This window comes from Salvelinus fontinalis, chromosome 13, assembly GCF_029448725.1.
Source record: "Salvelinus fontinalis isolate EN_2023a chromosome 13, ASM2944872v1, whole genome shotgun sequence".
In the NCBI taxonomy this organism is placed as follows: domain Eukaryota; kingdom Metazoa; phylum Chordata; class Actinopteri; order Salmoniformes; family Salmonidae; genus Salvelinus; species Salvelinus fontinalis.
Window position 1 is genome coordinate 30,679,799 of NC_074677.1, and position 13,928 is coordinate 30,693,726.

The following is a 13,928-nucleotide window of genomic DNA, read 5'->3' on the forward strand; positions in this document are numbered from 1 at the left end:
TTGGCCAGGATTCAATTAGGACATCAAAGTTTACCTTGAATGAGCTCCCCAAACGAGGGAACATTGCATGAACCCTGACCTCAAGCCCATTGGATGTGGTACCCTATAGTGCTTTAATTGATATGAAACATTTCATACAGTAAGTTACAGAACAGAATTTGTGACAGTGTTCACTTTATTGGGTTGTTAGTAATTCTGCCAAAACAAGGTTCCATCTCAACCCTATGGAGCTGGGTCTCTGTAGGTAGATTATCTGGTCTGTCCTCGGTATATTGAGACTGGAAGAGAAAGTGGTGCAATGAGGAACGGTCTGCGTTGCACCTCAAAGGTAAAATACTCAACCCCAAATAGAAAGAACATAGTACAGCAAATCTAGAAATAACATGTTTTTCCACAATATCTTGACTACCTATTATAATATTTTTTCAGGATACACAATACTAGTTCATAGAGATGGGAGCTGTGCTCAGGCTGGAGGACATGTAGCTGCTGCCGGCGTGACCGTGTCGGACTTCAGTCTGAAATGATACACATCACAAATAGATGTAGAACTTCAATCAATGCTTAAATGGTTGTGGGTGATGTATGGGAGCTTCTTGTATGTGGTGATCTTGAGACATTTTACTGGACAGGAGTTCCTGGTACTCTTGACTATATGTAAGAAGAGCATGATTCATGGGTTATGCTGCACATGAAAGTGCCTCATATCAGGGTTGAACTCAGTCTGTTTTCTAACAGCTGTGTACCCGACTTGAGGGTCAGCATCTGCTCCTGATAGGTCTGTGGGAGCTGGAGTGGGACTCAGCCTCATCCAACTGGATGTTCTACAACGGGAGAGGTGTGAGCATTTATCAGGTTCTGGTTAACCCAGAACTAACATTGTGCGGAATTTGGTTAGCTGCTCCACGAGATACTACTGGGATACTTAATGAAATCAACAGCTCAGATTATCTTCAAGATAATAATCCTACCAGGGTCTTGAGCCTCTCCATCTGCACACGCGCAGAACCTCTTTGGTCTGGGATGTCATGGAGAGCTGGGGTTGGAAATGAGAAAAAGATGTGCCATCACCAGTCTTAGTGTAACATTTGGGGTTGGATGACAATGTTTTAACAGAAATAGTCCCGTGTAGGTTAAAACATACAGCATATTCTGAGTGCAATACTAAGAACATCCACTTGAGGGGGAACGAATCAGGTATAAGAATGACATAATGGATGTACTGGTGTTTGCAATCAGTTATAGGTAGATACTGCCTGGCAGACTTCAGATAACTTTATATTGCGTTAACATAATACTAGCTTGATCAATTGAGAAAATATACTACTGTAGGTCACTGCAGGGTAAATGCACTATCCTGCTTGCTGCGCCAGGGCTTTGTAGTGGGCCTCGATGTCCGTTAGGGCATAGGTCATGTCCTGGGCCTGGTCTGCGTTGTCCACGGCAATGAAGAAGGCTGACCTCACACTACCTGTCACAATGAAGCTGTTTTTAAGGATGCAGAAAGTGTACAGAGAGAGTCACACAGGATCTGTAATGTAAATTCTTAATGTTGTGAACACTTATGGAAGGTCAGGTTCTGCAGTGGTGATTTAGTGAGAGAGAGACCAGCAGCGGTGCTGAGTGCTGCCTCTCAGCTTGTCTAAATCTCCATAATTGATGGGGAGACATTTTAATGCAGCGCCTGGGCAGGAGACCATCTTCAGAAGACTCGGGAAGTAATGCTTTTACTGGTTGAGTACAGGAGCAGATAAGGAACGGTGCATATGTAGAATTTGAATAAAACTATTGCTGGGAAAGTATACCAAGTGGAAAACATGCTTCAATGTTTTCATGTTTGCTAATTTTTGAGAGCCTAAATGTGCACTGAACCACCCGCCTTGCAAGTTTAGCGAGAATGTTGGAATGTTTCAGTAAAATAGTTATGTCATCATGTACTCACAGCATCATACACCTGCTTTGAGACACCGATCTGATCTTCCAGTGCACCAATGTTGGTTTGAAGCTCGAAAATCCTCAGGTAGAGGTTGTTCACCTCCTGTTAAAGCATGGGAATAGTGGTTTTCATAGCCATAACAGAATGTCATTCATTATTTCAATTGTTTGAATCAGCAGAGGCTGGTGGAAGGAGTGATTGGAGGATGTGCTCATTGTAACGGCAGGAATGGACTGAAGGGAACAGAGTCAAGCGTGGTCTCCATATGTTTGATAGTATTCCCTTCCAGCTATTACAATGAGCCTGTCCAATAGCACCTCCCACCAGCCTCTGTTTGACTAATCTTTCCATAGTTTGATGACAACACCATGATGTATCCATACCTCTTTTAATGTGGTCCAGTCCATCTCTAATGACTTGGTTTGGGCAGTCCCAATATAAGGTTTTATATCAATGAACTTTCAGTCACATTTATGCATTAAGTTTAATATATTATCAATGTCTACAATTCTGCTTCATGAGTTTAAAGGATAATATATTGTGTACTCGGCTGAAACAAAATGTGGATATTTGTTATCATTTTCGCAGTATCAATTGAATCTCAAGCTCTGTGATGATTGGATACAGATTCTCTTCAGAACAAAAGTCTCAAGACTCTGCTGCTGGAGAACAATGAAGGCTATTATTAGATTTTGCTCCAACTGAGTATTAAAAGCATTGATCTGCCGAGGTAATTATAAAGAAAAGTCACAACACCTACATGAGGCTGAGAGACTTCGGGCGGCAGGTAGCCTAGTGGTTAGAGCGTTGGGCCAGTAACCGAAAGGTTGCTGGATCGAATTCCCGAGTTGACAAGGTAAAACTCTGTCATCATGCCCCTGAACAAGGCAGTTAATCCACTGTTAGGCCGCCATTATATATAAGAATTTTTTCTTAACTGACTTGTCTAGTTAAATAAAGGTTCAATAAATAAATACAAAATCTTCAGACCTGGTGCGGCCAGATTATTCATGTATTGAACATTACAGACTAGTAGACCCAACTGTATATACTGTACTGTGTATTATGGGGTCACAGATTATTTCATTATGGCCCCACTGTATTGTGAGGTAATCGACCCTAACCCCACTCCACCTGCTCTGGACGTCGTCGATGAGGCTCTTGTAGTGCTCGATCTCGGTGATAATGGCCTCCTTGGTGGTGGACAGGCCATCGATTTGGGTCTTGTAGGTAGGGCCGCCCTCCCCCGGGTTGGTGAACATGGAGATATTGGCCCTCAGCACAGCATTGGTCTGCTCCAGAGAGCGAGCCTGGGGACCACAGAGAGTGAGAGAGGCCAGATCGATGGATACTGTACACACATAGATTTCTATTAGGTTAACACACAGACATACAGTCTGGTGATGTTCCTCTCTGGTGATGTTCCTCTCCATGAATGGGTCTGAATTTCAATGAGCTTGAATGATTTTGGACAATGATGTTCAGGACATTCCAACGGGCCCGTTTTATTTTGCCAGACCAAATCACATGCACAATATACAAAAAAATACATGCGTAATATGTTTTAGCATGTTAACAATGTTGAATGCATACATGAGCATTGCTATCAATTCCATAACAAGGACAATCTGATACTATCCTCAATTGGGTTTCGATTGAAGCACAGACATTAATTATGGTAGGTCAATGTATGAAAAATACTCACAGGATTGGGGTGTGGAGGATGTTGATGGGTAGATGGAATACTGATCAACATAATGCTAATCTAGAATCGGCTTCCTATTCCGCAACAAAGCATCCTTCACTCATGCTGCCAAACATACCCTTGTAAAACTGACCATCCTACCAATCCTCGACTTCGGTGATGTCATTTACAAAATAGCCTCCAAAACCCTACTCAATAAATTGGATGCAGTCTATCACAGTGCCATCCGTTTTGTCACCAAAGCCCCATATACTACCCACCACTGCGACCTGTACGCTCTCGTTGGCTGGCCCTCGCTTCACACTCGTCGCCAAACCCACTGGCTCCAGGTCATCTACAAGACCCTGCTAGGTAAAGTCCCCCCTTATCTCAGCTCGCTGGTCACCATAGCAGCACCTACCCGTAGCACGCGCTCCAGCAGGTATATCTCTCTGGTCACCCCCAAAACCAATTCTTCCTTTGGCCACCTCTCCTTCCAGTTCTCTGCTGCCAATGACTGGAACGAACTACAAAAATCTCTGAAACTGGAAACACTTATCTCCCTCACTAGCTTTAAGCACCAGCTGTCAGAGCAGCTCATAGATTACTGCACCTGTACATAGCCCATCTATAATTTAGCCCAAACAACTACCTCTTTACCTACTGTATTTATTTATTTTGCTCCTTTGCACCCCATTATTTCTATCTCTACTTTGCACCTTCTTCCACTGCAAACCAACCATTCCCGTGTTATTTTTTACTTGCTATATTGTATTTACTTCGCCACCATGGCCTTTTTATATTTTTATTTATTTACATATATATTTTGTTTGCCTTCACCTCCCTTATCTCACCTCACTTGCTCATATTGTATATAGACTTATTTTTCACTGTATTATTGACTGTATGTTTGTTTTACTCCATGTGTAACTATGTGTTGTTGTATGTGTCGAACTGCTTTGCTTTATCTTGGCCAGGTCGCAATTGTAAATGAGAACGTGTTCTCAATTTGCCTACCTGGTTAAATAAAGGTGAAATAAAAAAATAAAATAAAAAATCATTGTGTTTGTTCAAGCAGAAATACAAATATTGAGTTTAATTTGGTTGTTCGAGTACAAATGCACTTAAAATATTACTGTGATAGAAAAATGTATACAATTGCATTAAAAGTCTGAAAGTGGCTAAATACCAACATCAACTTTCACTGATTATTGATTATAGTCATTAAAACATAATGTCTGTATGACGTGTAATGTTTATGTGACATACCTTGTCAATAAAGGTGGCAAACCTTCAGCTCCTCCTTTTCCTTTAGGCGGGTCACCTGGACTGTGTCGAGGGAGGGCAGCGAGGGGTCGATGCTGGGCACGGGGCTGAGACCACCCACGTCACCACCCACTGCGGTGGTGGAGCTCAGAAAGGACGGGTTGCCTCTGATCTTGAAGACGCGGCCACCCAAGTGAGCCCTGAGTGGGGCCACTCCAGCCCTGAACCCTGCTGCCCCGCCACCACCTCCTCCTAGAGCCAGGGCATGTCCACCCATTCCCATCCCAAGACCAACTCCTCCACCTCCCATTCCCAGCCCCATACCCAGGCCTCCCCCCATTCCCAGCCCCATATCCGAGCCCTCCTCTTATGCCGAGCCCCGCTGCTCCACCCCCCCAATTCCAAAAGATCTGGAGAGGGCCAGTCCGGCCCCTCCGCCACCACCTCCACCGCTCCTGCCCCCAGAGAAGAGCCTGTTGCCCCCATAGGTGAACCCCAAACCTCACCACCCCCCACTGATTCTCAGGTTAGTCTCCGCCATGTTAGCAGCCTCAAAGCTGGGGTGTCCAAGATGAGTTCCCTAGTCATAGACAGACGGACTGCCAGCCTCCCAGGAGTTTATATACACTAGGGCTGCCCATTTGCTGGGGAGGCGGCTCACGTCACTGCAGGTAGCTGGGCTCACAGACAGGCCAGCGTCTGCCCGACAGGCCATCTAATCCCACAGATGTCGGGAGAGATACTGCTGCCCTCCAGGCAACCAGGGACTGATGTCTTTCCAGAAGCTCAGCCTCTCTAACTCGTGTTGCCTTGGCACTGGATGGATGTTTTTCTCGACAATAAGGGTGCACTTACTTTGGCTCTTTCACTAAAGCCGTTTAATTGCCTGGCAACGACTGATCTCCGTTTTATCTTCCAGTGTCATGCTATCAAGCTGTCGTTTTTGGAGATTGCACCGCTTCACTGAAGGCGTCGCTCATAAATCATTCACAGGGATCACTGCACATTCTTGGATTAGCATCCCCTAAGGATGAGCAGCAGGGCCTTTGACAGAGGTATATGGTATGCAACATGCTGCAACAGACTATAGGAGCTTCAGCATTCTACCCACTAGGAGGGTGGTAACGGATGTGCGGGTTTCCACAATGTACAGTAAAAACGCTTTTTAACATCTAGAAAAGTGCATTCCAAATCCATCATCCTTTTGATTGGACCGAGTTCAGTTCTAGATCATCTCCTTTCTCCAATCCACTAGGCTCAAACTTGTCCATACACATATCAGCCCTAATGGCGAAAAAGTAAACATGCAGCTCGTGTTGAGTTTTTGCTTCCTTATAACTTTGTAATGCAAATCCAATTACAAAGAGTAAATAGCAGGGATCTATTTGTCACTACAGTCACCAATGAGATTAGTCTGTGGACAGACCTGGTGAGAGACTCCCAACAGTAGTGTGTCCTATAGGAGCTGAATTCCAGACAGGTATTTATTTTATTTAACCTTTATTTATCCAGGCGAGTCAATTAAGAACAAATTCTTATTTACAATGATGGCCCCGGGGCTGTTTTTTTAGGAAACAATTAGGAACATGCTCTTCTGGCACCTGGCCAAGGGCCACAGCCTCACTAGTTACCACAAGGTCATTAAACTGCCAATTTCTACAATGTATTATTAAAATTGTATTCTAACCCTAACATTAACCATACTGCCAACCTTATGCCTAACCTTAAATTAAAACCAAATAGCACATTTGTTTTCAGGAATTTTTATGATAGCCAATTTTGACTGGCTGTGCTCTCCAGTGGAAACCCACTGCCATAGACTCCTGTTAGAGAACCTGTCAAAGCACTCAAATACCCAATGATCCAATCAGGAGAGGTAGGTGTGACTTTAGATTCAATAAGATCAAGGAACCCCTTGGGTTACTGATGGAGCCAAGGTCGATTTAAGACACATTTTGGTTGAATATGTTCACTTGTGCAACTGACTAGGCATCCCCTTTCTTTGAGAGGATCATCCATTCTACCCTGAAAGTGAGGCTCAGAATGCACAAGAGTTTTCCAACATCACAATGTTCCATTAATATTACAAACTACCTGTAATGGTAATATTTAAGATGAATAAAGTTAATATTCAGTTTAGAGTAATTAACACAATGCTTAGCATATTTGTTTTCCGTTTCTGTAATATCAATGATTTCCATTGTTCTATTTGTTACTCATTTGTGTATGCCGGGTTGATGGTCACTAGACTTGATATGGAATGTTCTCATATCGTTTGATAGTGATTGACAGCAGAGTTACTGAAGGTACAAGGACCAATGACACTGATTATTATTGTATTGACGACATTATGAACACTGTGTGATTCTGTTGCAAAGTCAATGGTCATGTCCGAATACCCAAAGGCCTACTTGCATTTTAAATAGTCAGCATTTTAGGTAGACCTATGTGACAAAAAGCTGTATAGTAAGCCAATGTGAAATGTCAAATTCAGCATGCTTTAAATGCTGGGATGTCATACTTACTTTGGCTTCTCCTCTAGTTTTAGAATTTGCTGCACACTATTGAGGACGATTATCGTCTTTTCGAGATTTAAGTGTCTAACAACAGGTGATAATCAGCTGAGGGGACGTGCTGTACCAAACTGATGAAATGGCTGGAATCAACGCAATGGCGCATTAGATGACACATTCTCAGGAATATGAGCCGAGTGCAGCCCAAACATCTTACTGCGGCTATAGCCTAGCATGCTGATATTTGTTGCTTAATGCATTCGTTAACAGAAGGGTATACTACAAAGCAGGATCAAGGAGTTCGTTATCAATAGTTATTTCTGGTTGCTCATCAAAGTAGCAGAGCCCTCAGTACGTTCTAAATCGTATGTAGTACGATTAGTACACATCAGAGGCTGCTGCTGCTGGGAGGAGCTATAGGAGCACGGGCTCATTGTATTGGCTGGAATGGAATATGAAATGAGTCAAACGTGGTTTTCATGTGTTTGATACATTTTCATTTATTCCATTCCAGCCAATACAATGAGCCCGTGCTCCTATAGCTCCTCCCACCAGCCTCCTCTTCTACATAGTATTCAGTAAGTAGTAGCCTAGGCAAGCCAGATTTTGGACAAGGCCACTGTCTTTGGTTTTGACTGACTTTGTACAAGCGACTTGCGCTGATGTGTAGATACCTTTTGGTAGCCTAGTGTCTGATTAGAAAGGGCCTGTCTCCAAGAGACCCGTTAGACATTTTCTATGCTTCTGTTCTGGAGGCGTCTCCCTGAATTATTGTATTAAGCTCTATTGATCTTTGATTGGTATTATCAATGACTGCTCTCCTTTTTGTTCACCTGGAAATGTTTTGTTACACCAGTATTCTGTTTGACGTAACGTGGCTCAAGGTAGAAAAGGAGACAAAATGTGACTTTCATGACAAAGAAAATAAGCATGAAGAAATATTTATGATGCCCCATTTATTACATTTCAGAGGGTACATTATAAATACTGGACTGCTATAGGCTATTAGGACTCACAGCTATCTGGCACATGAAATAATTAAATCTGGAATAGTGCATTATTACAAACCAAACGCATTGTGCCCTACAAGAAGTCACACATGCTAGAACCTGCAGTCATCTTAAAGACATTAAAGAAAAGATTGATGTCCTTTATATCAACAACCAATAAAAATGCATAATTTTAATTAAACTATGTATCTCTGAAAATAATTATTTGAGGCCATTTCTAAATACAGTCTGCACTGCCTAACCGCAACAAATGGCAACTTAAACCGCTTGCCACACTTTTAACAAAGCCAAAAGCCCTAAGTAGGTTTGTGAGACCTTGTCAAACATGACATAAAAGCTTTATTTGATAGCTCCTACAAAACGTTTTGAAAGGGTGCCAAAGCACATGCCAATCAGAGAGTCTGGTTCCTCTTAAGGTATCTTCCTACATCTACTCGCTCTTCGTTTGAAAGCGTTGTACAAATAAAATCAAATGGATTGAGACTAAGAGGAATGCAAGGTCGCCAGAGCATATTACATGAATGTGCTATGTCACCCATTTCAAGCCTGCCAATATAGCAACTAAATGATTTATAAAGTGAAGCTTGTTCTGTGGAACTGGTTTTAAGAAGTTTGAGTGAACTTTTGGGGCAATATTTCTTTAGGTAAGAATCAAATTCTACCATTTGCAAGTCCAGTAGTAGAAATAGTCGCAGAAATAAATACTTTAGAATAATTGGACAAGTAGCAATTTACATCTACACAACGAAATTGTGCTAGGGGCACATGAATGTATCTACATTTCAGCACCATGGACAGCGCTCTTTCTAGTGGGCCAGGGATTTCATAACCACGGACAGTGCTCTTTCTTGTGGCCTTTCTTCAATTTACAATACTCTACCAAATGGTCCTTTGCTGAAATTATTCCACAAATGTATTCCAATATACTGACGGACTCTACTTTTATACACGATTTACAAACGTGGCACATATCAATCCACTCGGTGTGATTTATGATGAAAATGGCAAACATAGTTCCTTGAGGTCATATTGTTTGTTTTTGTGCCATATTGCTTTCCCAGTTAATCCCAAATTGATGTTTTTTGTCAGTTACACCTGAACTATAACGTGGATGTTGTTTATTTACAAAGTCCCAACACTTTCAATTGCAGCGTTATCAAGACAAGACGACCGTTTCCAGCACTTGTCCGTCTCCTTGCTCAATGTGTGCCATATCCAATTCTGACGCATTATTTGTAATGGGTAAGGTACCGACGTCCTCCTGAATGTGACAACTGGTATTTTGGACAGCGGAGTGTGGCCGGTGTTCGCCATCTCGAGGCGATGGTCGGACAATAATACATGGTCTCGTAGGCTCTCTCTTCGCCTTGGTGGACGGGCTGAGGTTGTCACGCTCGTATTCCTCCTGGGCACGTTGGATCTTCCTCTTCTTCATTCTCCTCTTGTTAAAGTGAAATGCTGCCAGGGAAACCATTATTATCCCAATTATCATGGCCACCAGTACCATGAGCGCAAAGGTCGAGGAGAACGGTTGGAAGAAGCGGCCAATTTGGTCCATGCAGGTACCATTGGTTTGCGAAGCTCCGTTGTAGATGCACAGTGGTATGGAGAGACCCAAACCCTCGGACTCCTTGTTTGTCATTTCGTTGGGCTTTGATTTCCACTTCGGGTTAGTAATATGTCCTCTCCAACCTCAGCGCGACGAGGAAAATGGAATCAAAGGCCTTGACTGTCCCATTAGATTGACCTAAATGGAAATTAAAACGCCGTTGAGATCAGTGGCAACATGTTAAGAATACAATAAGCCAATAACATTGTGTAGCGAGACTACAGTGGTATGCATATGCCATCAGTGTATAGGCTCACCATTCACGGCACGCCCGATTAAATTATTTAAATAATTGAGAGGACTATTAGGCGTGCATAATTGAGCGTCAGTTTTGAGATTACAACAAATGTATGGCTCCAGAACAAAAATCATAATTATATTTGGACGACAGAGCCATAATTAAATTCCATACAATTCCAATCAGTTTACTGCAAAAGTTCCTATGTGAATAGGGAAAAGATGCACTTGAGACTTGCATCTGCAGCATCCAGGCTACTACAATTACAATGAAACGAATGTACTTACATGAAACAATATGTGGTCACCATGATTTAAGCTAGGCTATTTTCAAGAGTCAGAAATTCAAAAAATCACTTGGAATATTTCAGTCTGTTCGTTTATGTTTGAGGGAAAAATAGATGTTTTAATCTCTTACCTGGTGAAACTGTCTAGTCGAAGCCGTTTCAGAGTCGAGGACCGGCCGGAGTGGCGATATGTGGAGCAGAGAGAATTATCATGGATCGCAATGACGTATCCCACAATGCGAAAGCTGTACTCTGTCCACACACACCCACAGTGGATGCACATCTGTGTTCCACATTCATCACTTGAGTCCACATTGCAGGCTCCTCTGCCTTCTGAAAAGCTTAGAGGAAACGTATACAGTAGAACATCAAGCGTAGCCTATACGACCTACAGATACGCGATCAATAAACTGAAAAAACGCCTTGAACCCCAACGTACATTATATTGGTCACATGCACGCACTTCAGCAAAAGCATGCAACATAGTGTGGAGCTGTTCCCCACGACACTGGTGCTGAAATCATCTGCACAGCATCACGACTACAGTCAGTCTACCTAAGACTATCGACATTGCATTTCACTCACTTTTACTTCTCACATGGTCATATGCTTGGTCAAACCAACTTAGCTTTCGACCCTGATGCATTGGGACTGCCATGTTGATGCAGGTTGTCTAAAAGGAAAGCTGGTGTCAAACGGAATTGATAGAGATTACTGGCATTCATGAGGGGGGGAGCAGAAATAACTCTAAATCAATCACTTCACATAAGTAAACTTGAAGTATCACTGGACTGTATTTGTAGTAGGCTAAAGCAGCATTTCCTTGTCAAGAGAGGCTAGTGGGCCCACTTTTACACAGCAAGTTACATTAGTAGGGTATGCCTGTGGCCCATTGTAAAAAAAAAAATGCTTGACTTGGCCAACAGTAAAGGCAGATCTTAGAGCTGCCAATGCCATAGTTTACAGTCAGGATCTTATAAAAATGGTTTGAGTCTACCGAAGGGGAGCTGGTAAATCAAATTACACCATTTCCTGTGGTAAAGGATAAATCCATGCAACATGATCTCACGAACTCACTGTAAAACTGATGTTTAGCCAAAAGATGCAAACATCACACTGCGAGGCTCCAGCAAGATATAATGTAAGCTAAATGTTTTCAAATGTGCAACCAGGTTGCCCAAATTCCCGACCAATATGCAGGGCTCATTCGCTCCTGAAAATTATGACATTACCCATGTCCAAATTATGACTTTGAGGATGCAAGAACCTTGAGGGCCATACATTAGAAAAAGTTGAAGTTTAACCTGGACCTCTGTCTCTTAAAATCGTTGACGTAGTTGCACGTGGTCAAACACTGTTAGCTGCTCCCATCAGATAACCTGACAGACTTAGCCATGTGCTAAACTGCGAGCGTGGCAGGATTATATCCGGTTGAAATACCTTAGCCAATTAAAATCGTTGCTTTCGTTGGACGTGATCTAACACCTGTTCATGAAAGCGCACTTAACAGCAGTCCAATGGCACGTTCTGAAAATCAAAGCACTAGACCACATGCATTTGTCTGACAGGTCATATAGCTGGCTTCACACTGTAGAGCGCCTAGAACTCCTCATATTTGTCGTAGATGGTGAAAGGGTTCGAATCCCACTTTAGTTCCCCCCCTTGTAAATGAAGATTACAAATGCATTTAATGAGGAGCTTCTTTTTTTCTTTTTTTAAATTTTTATCCCATTTTCTCCCCAATTTTCGTGGTATCCAATCGCTAGTAATTACTACCTTGTCTCATCGCTACAACTCCCGTACGGGCTCGGGAGAGACGAAGGTCGAAAGCCATGCGTCCTCCGAAGCACAACCCAACCAGCCGTACTGCTTCTTAACACAGCGCGCCTCCAACCCGGAAGCCAGCCGCACCAATGTGTCGGAGGAAACACCGTGTACCTGGCCCCCTTGGCTGGCGCGCACTGCGCCCGGCCCGCCACAGGAGTCGCTGGAGCGCGATGAGACAAGGATATCCCTACCGGCCAAACCCTCCCTACCCCGGACGACGCTATGCCAATTGTGCGTCGCCCCACGGACCTCCCGGTCGCGGCCGGCTGCGACAGAGCCTGGGCGCGAACCCAGAGACTCTGGTGGCGCAGTTAGCACTGCGATGCAGTGCCCTAGACCACTGCGCCACCCGGGAGGCCCAATGAGGAACTTCTTGTTAGAGTCCGTCTTGCAGACCAAGACACAGGCTACTGGCACTGCTACATAAATAATCGTCCCTACTATAGGCTATATTACATAGACGTGTATGCTACACTTACATGTACAACATTTCATATGGATTATTATAATCATCCACTGTCACATATGCATTATTTTAATGAAGCGTCGAGGAGCAGCAGTGAACAGTGTTTTCACTGTAACAAAAATGCTTGATGCAAGGGGGGCTAGAATTAACAGTTAACGTGCACTATTGTTTTAGAGTCAACCGCTTTAGTAGTGCGTACCACCAGGAAGCAATGATTAAGATTGTACATGACAGCTATTTGAAGTCCATAAGGCTCTTTAATTTTTTTAACGATGTATGACAAACTTAAAATGTTATAGACCTCCTTTATCTTTTTTTTAGGAAAATTGTGGTATTTTGTCATACGTGAATTTGTCTAAAGTTAGTAGCTAATAGCCTAGTCAATGATGCATCATCATGCAATATTGGCACTCTACACTTGAGACAGATGAGCGGGACAATAGTAAAACTTGAATTTAGAGATTTAAAATATCCCTCTGGTGGCCAAGTTGACCTATTTTAAGTAATGCCATTGGTTGGTGGATATAAAGTCTGAAATATTTGATTGGCTGATGCAGAATTTGTGACAGGAAAAAATCTCTGTCAGCTGGTGAGGTTAGCGTAGGGCTAACGTATGCCAGGTTATTTGATGGGACCAGCTACAATGTAGCGTTCTATCACCTGCAACTACGTTGACGATTGTAATTGGCAGATGCACATTTTGAGAAGGAGGTTTAATTCAATTTTTCAAATGTTTGCAAATATGGACCCCTGTCAGGGTCAGATAAGGAAAGGGAAGGTTAAAGCTGAGCTCCGCATAACATGCTGACCACACCACTTGCGTTACGTGCACGAGCATCGCAAAATAAATGTACACAATCATGTTATTCAATCATTGCACCCACACTGCTTTCGTGTGCGTTGACGTTCGACGCGCTGCAAGTCCTGCCTCTCCCATCTCCTCATTGTTTTTTAGGAGCATATACCCACGTGGGTGATTGAAAGATGAACTGGGGTCCACACTCCATTCGGTTGTGGTAATGCATCTTAAAGTTGGTTGCCAACCGCCATATAAAGTCCGAAGAAGAAAGCCTGAACGAGGAGATATTACTAG

The 13,928-nt window shown here is 43.0% G+C and overlaps 1 protein-coding gene and 1 pseudogene across 1 annotated transcript; both read right to left on the reverse strand.

Moving 5' to 3' along the window:
- Positions 1 to 89: 89 nt before the first annotated feature.
- On the reverse strand, positions 90 to 8,233 carry LOC129868430 (thread biopolymer filament subunit alpha-like; annotated as a pseudogene).
- Positions 8,234 to 8,335: 102 nt separating this feature from the next.
- LOC129868432 (uncharacterized protein C11orf87 homolog) lies at positions 8,336 to 12,533 on the reverse strand. The gene is made up of 2 exons (XM_055942397.1): positions 10,674 to 12,533; positions 8,336 to 10,156 (listed from the first exon to the last, which is right to left on the reverse strand). The coding sequence occupies exon 2, from the start codon at positions 10,049 to 10,051 to the stop codon at positions 9,566 to 9,568; it is 486 nt and encodes a 161-aa protein (XP_055798372.1). The 5' UTR covers positions 10,052 to 10,156; positions 10,674 to 12,533; the 3' UTR covers positions 8,336 to 9,565.
- Positions 12,534 to 13,928: the final 1,395 nt, after the last annotated feature.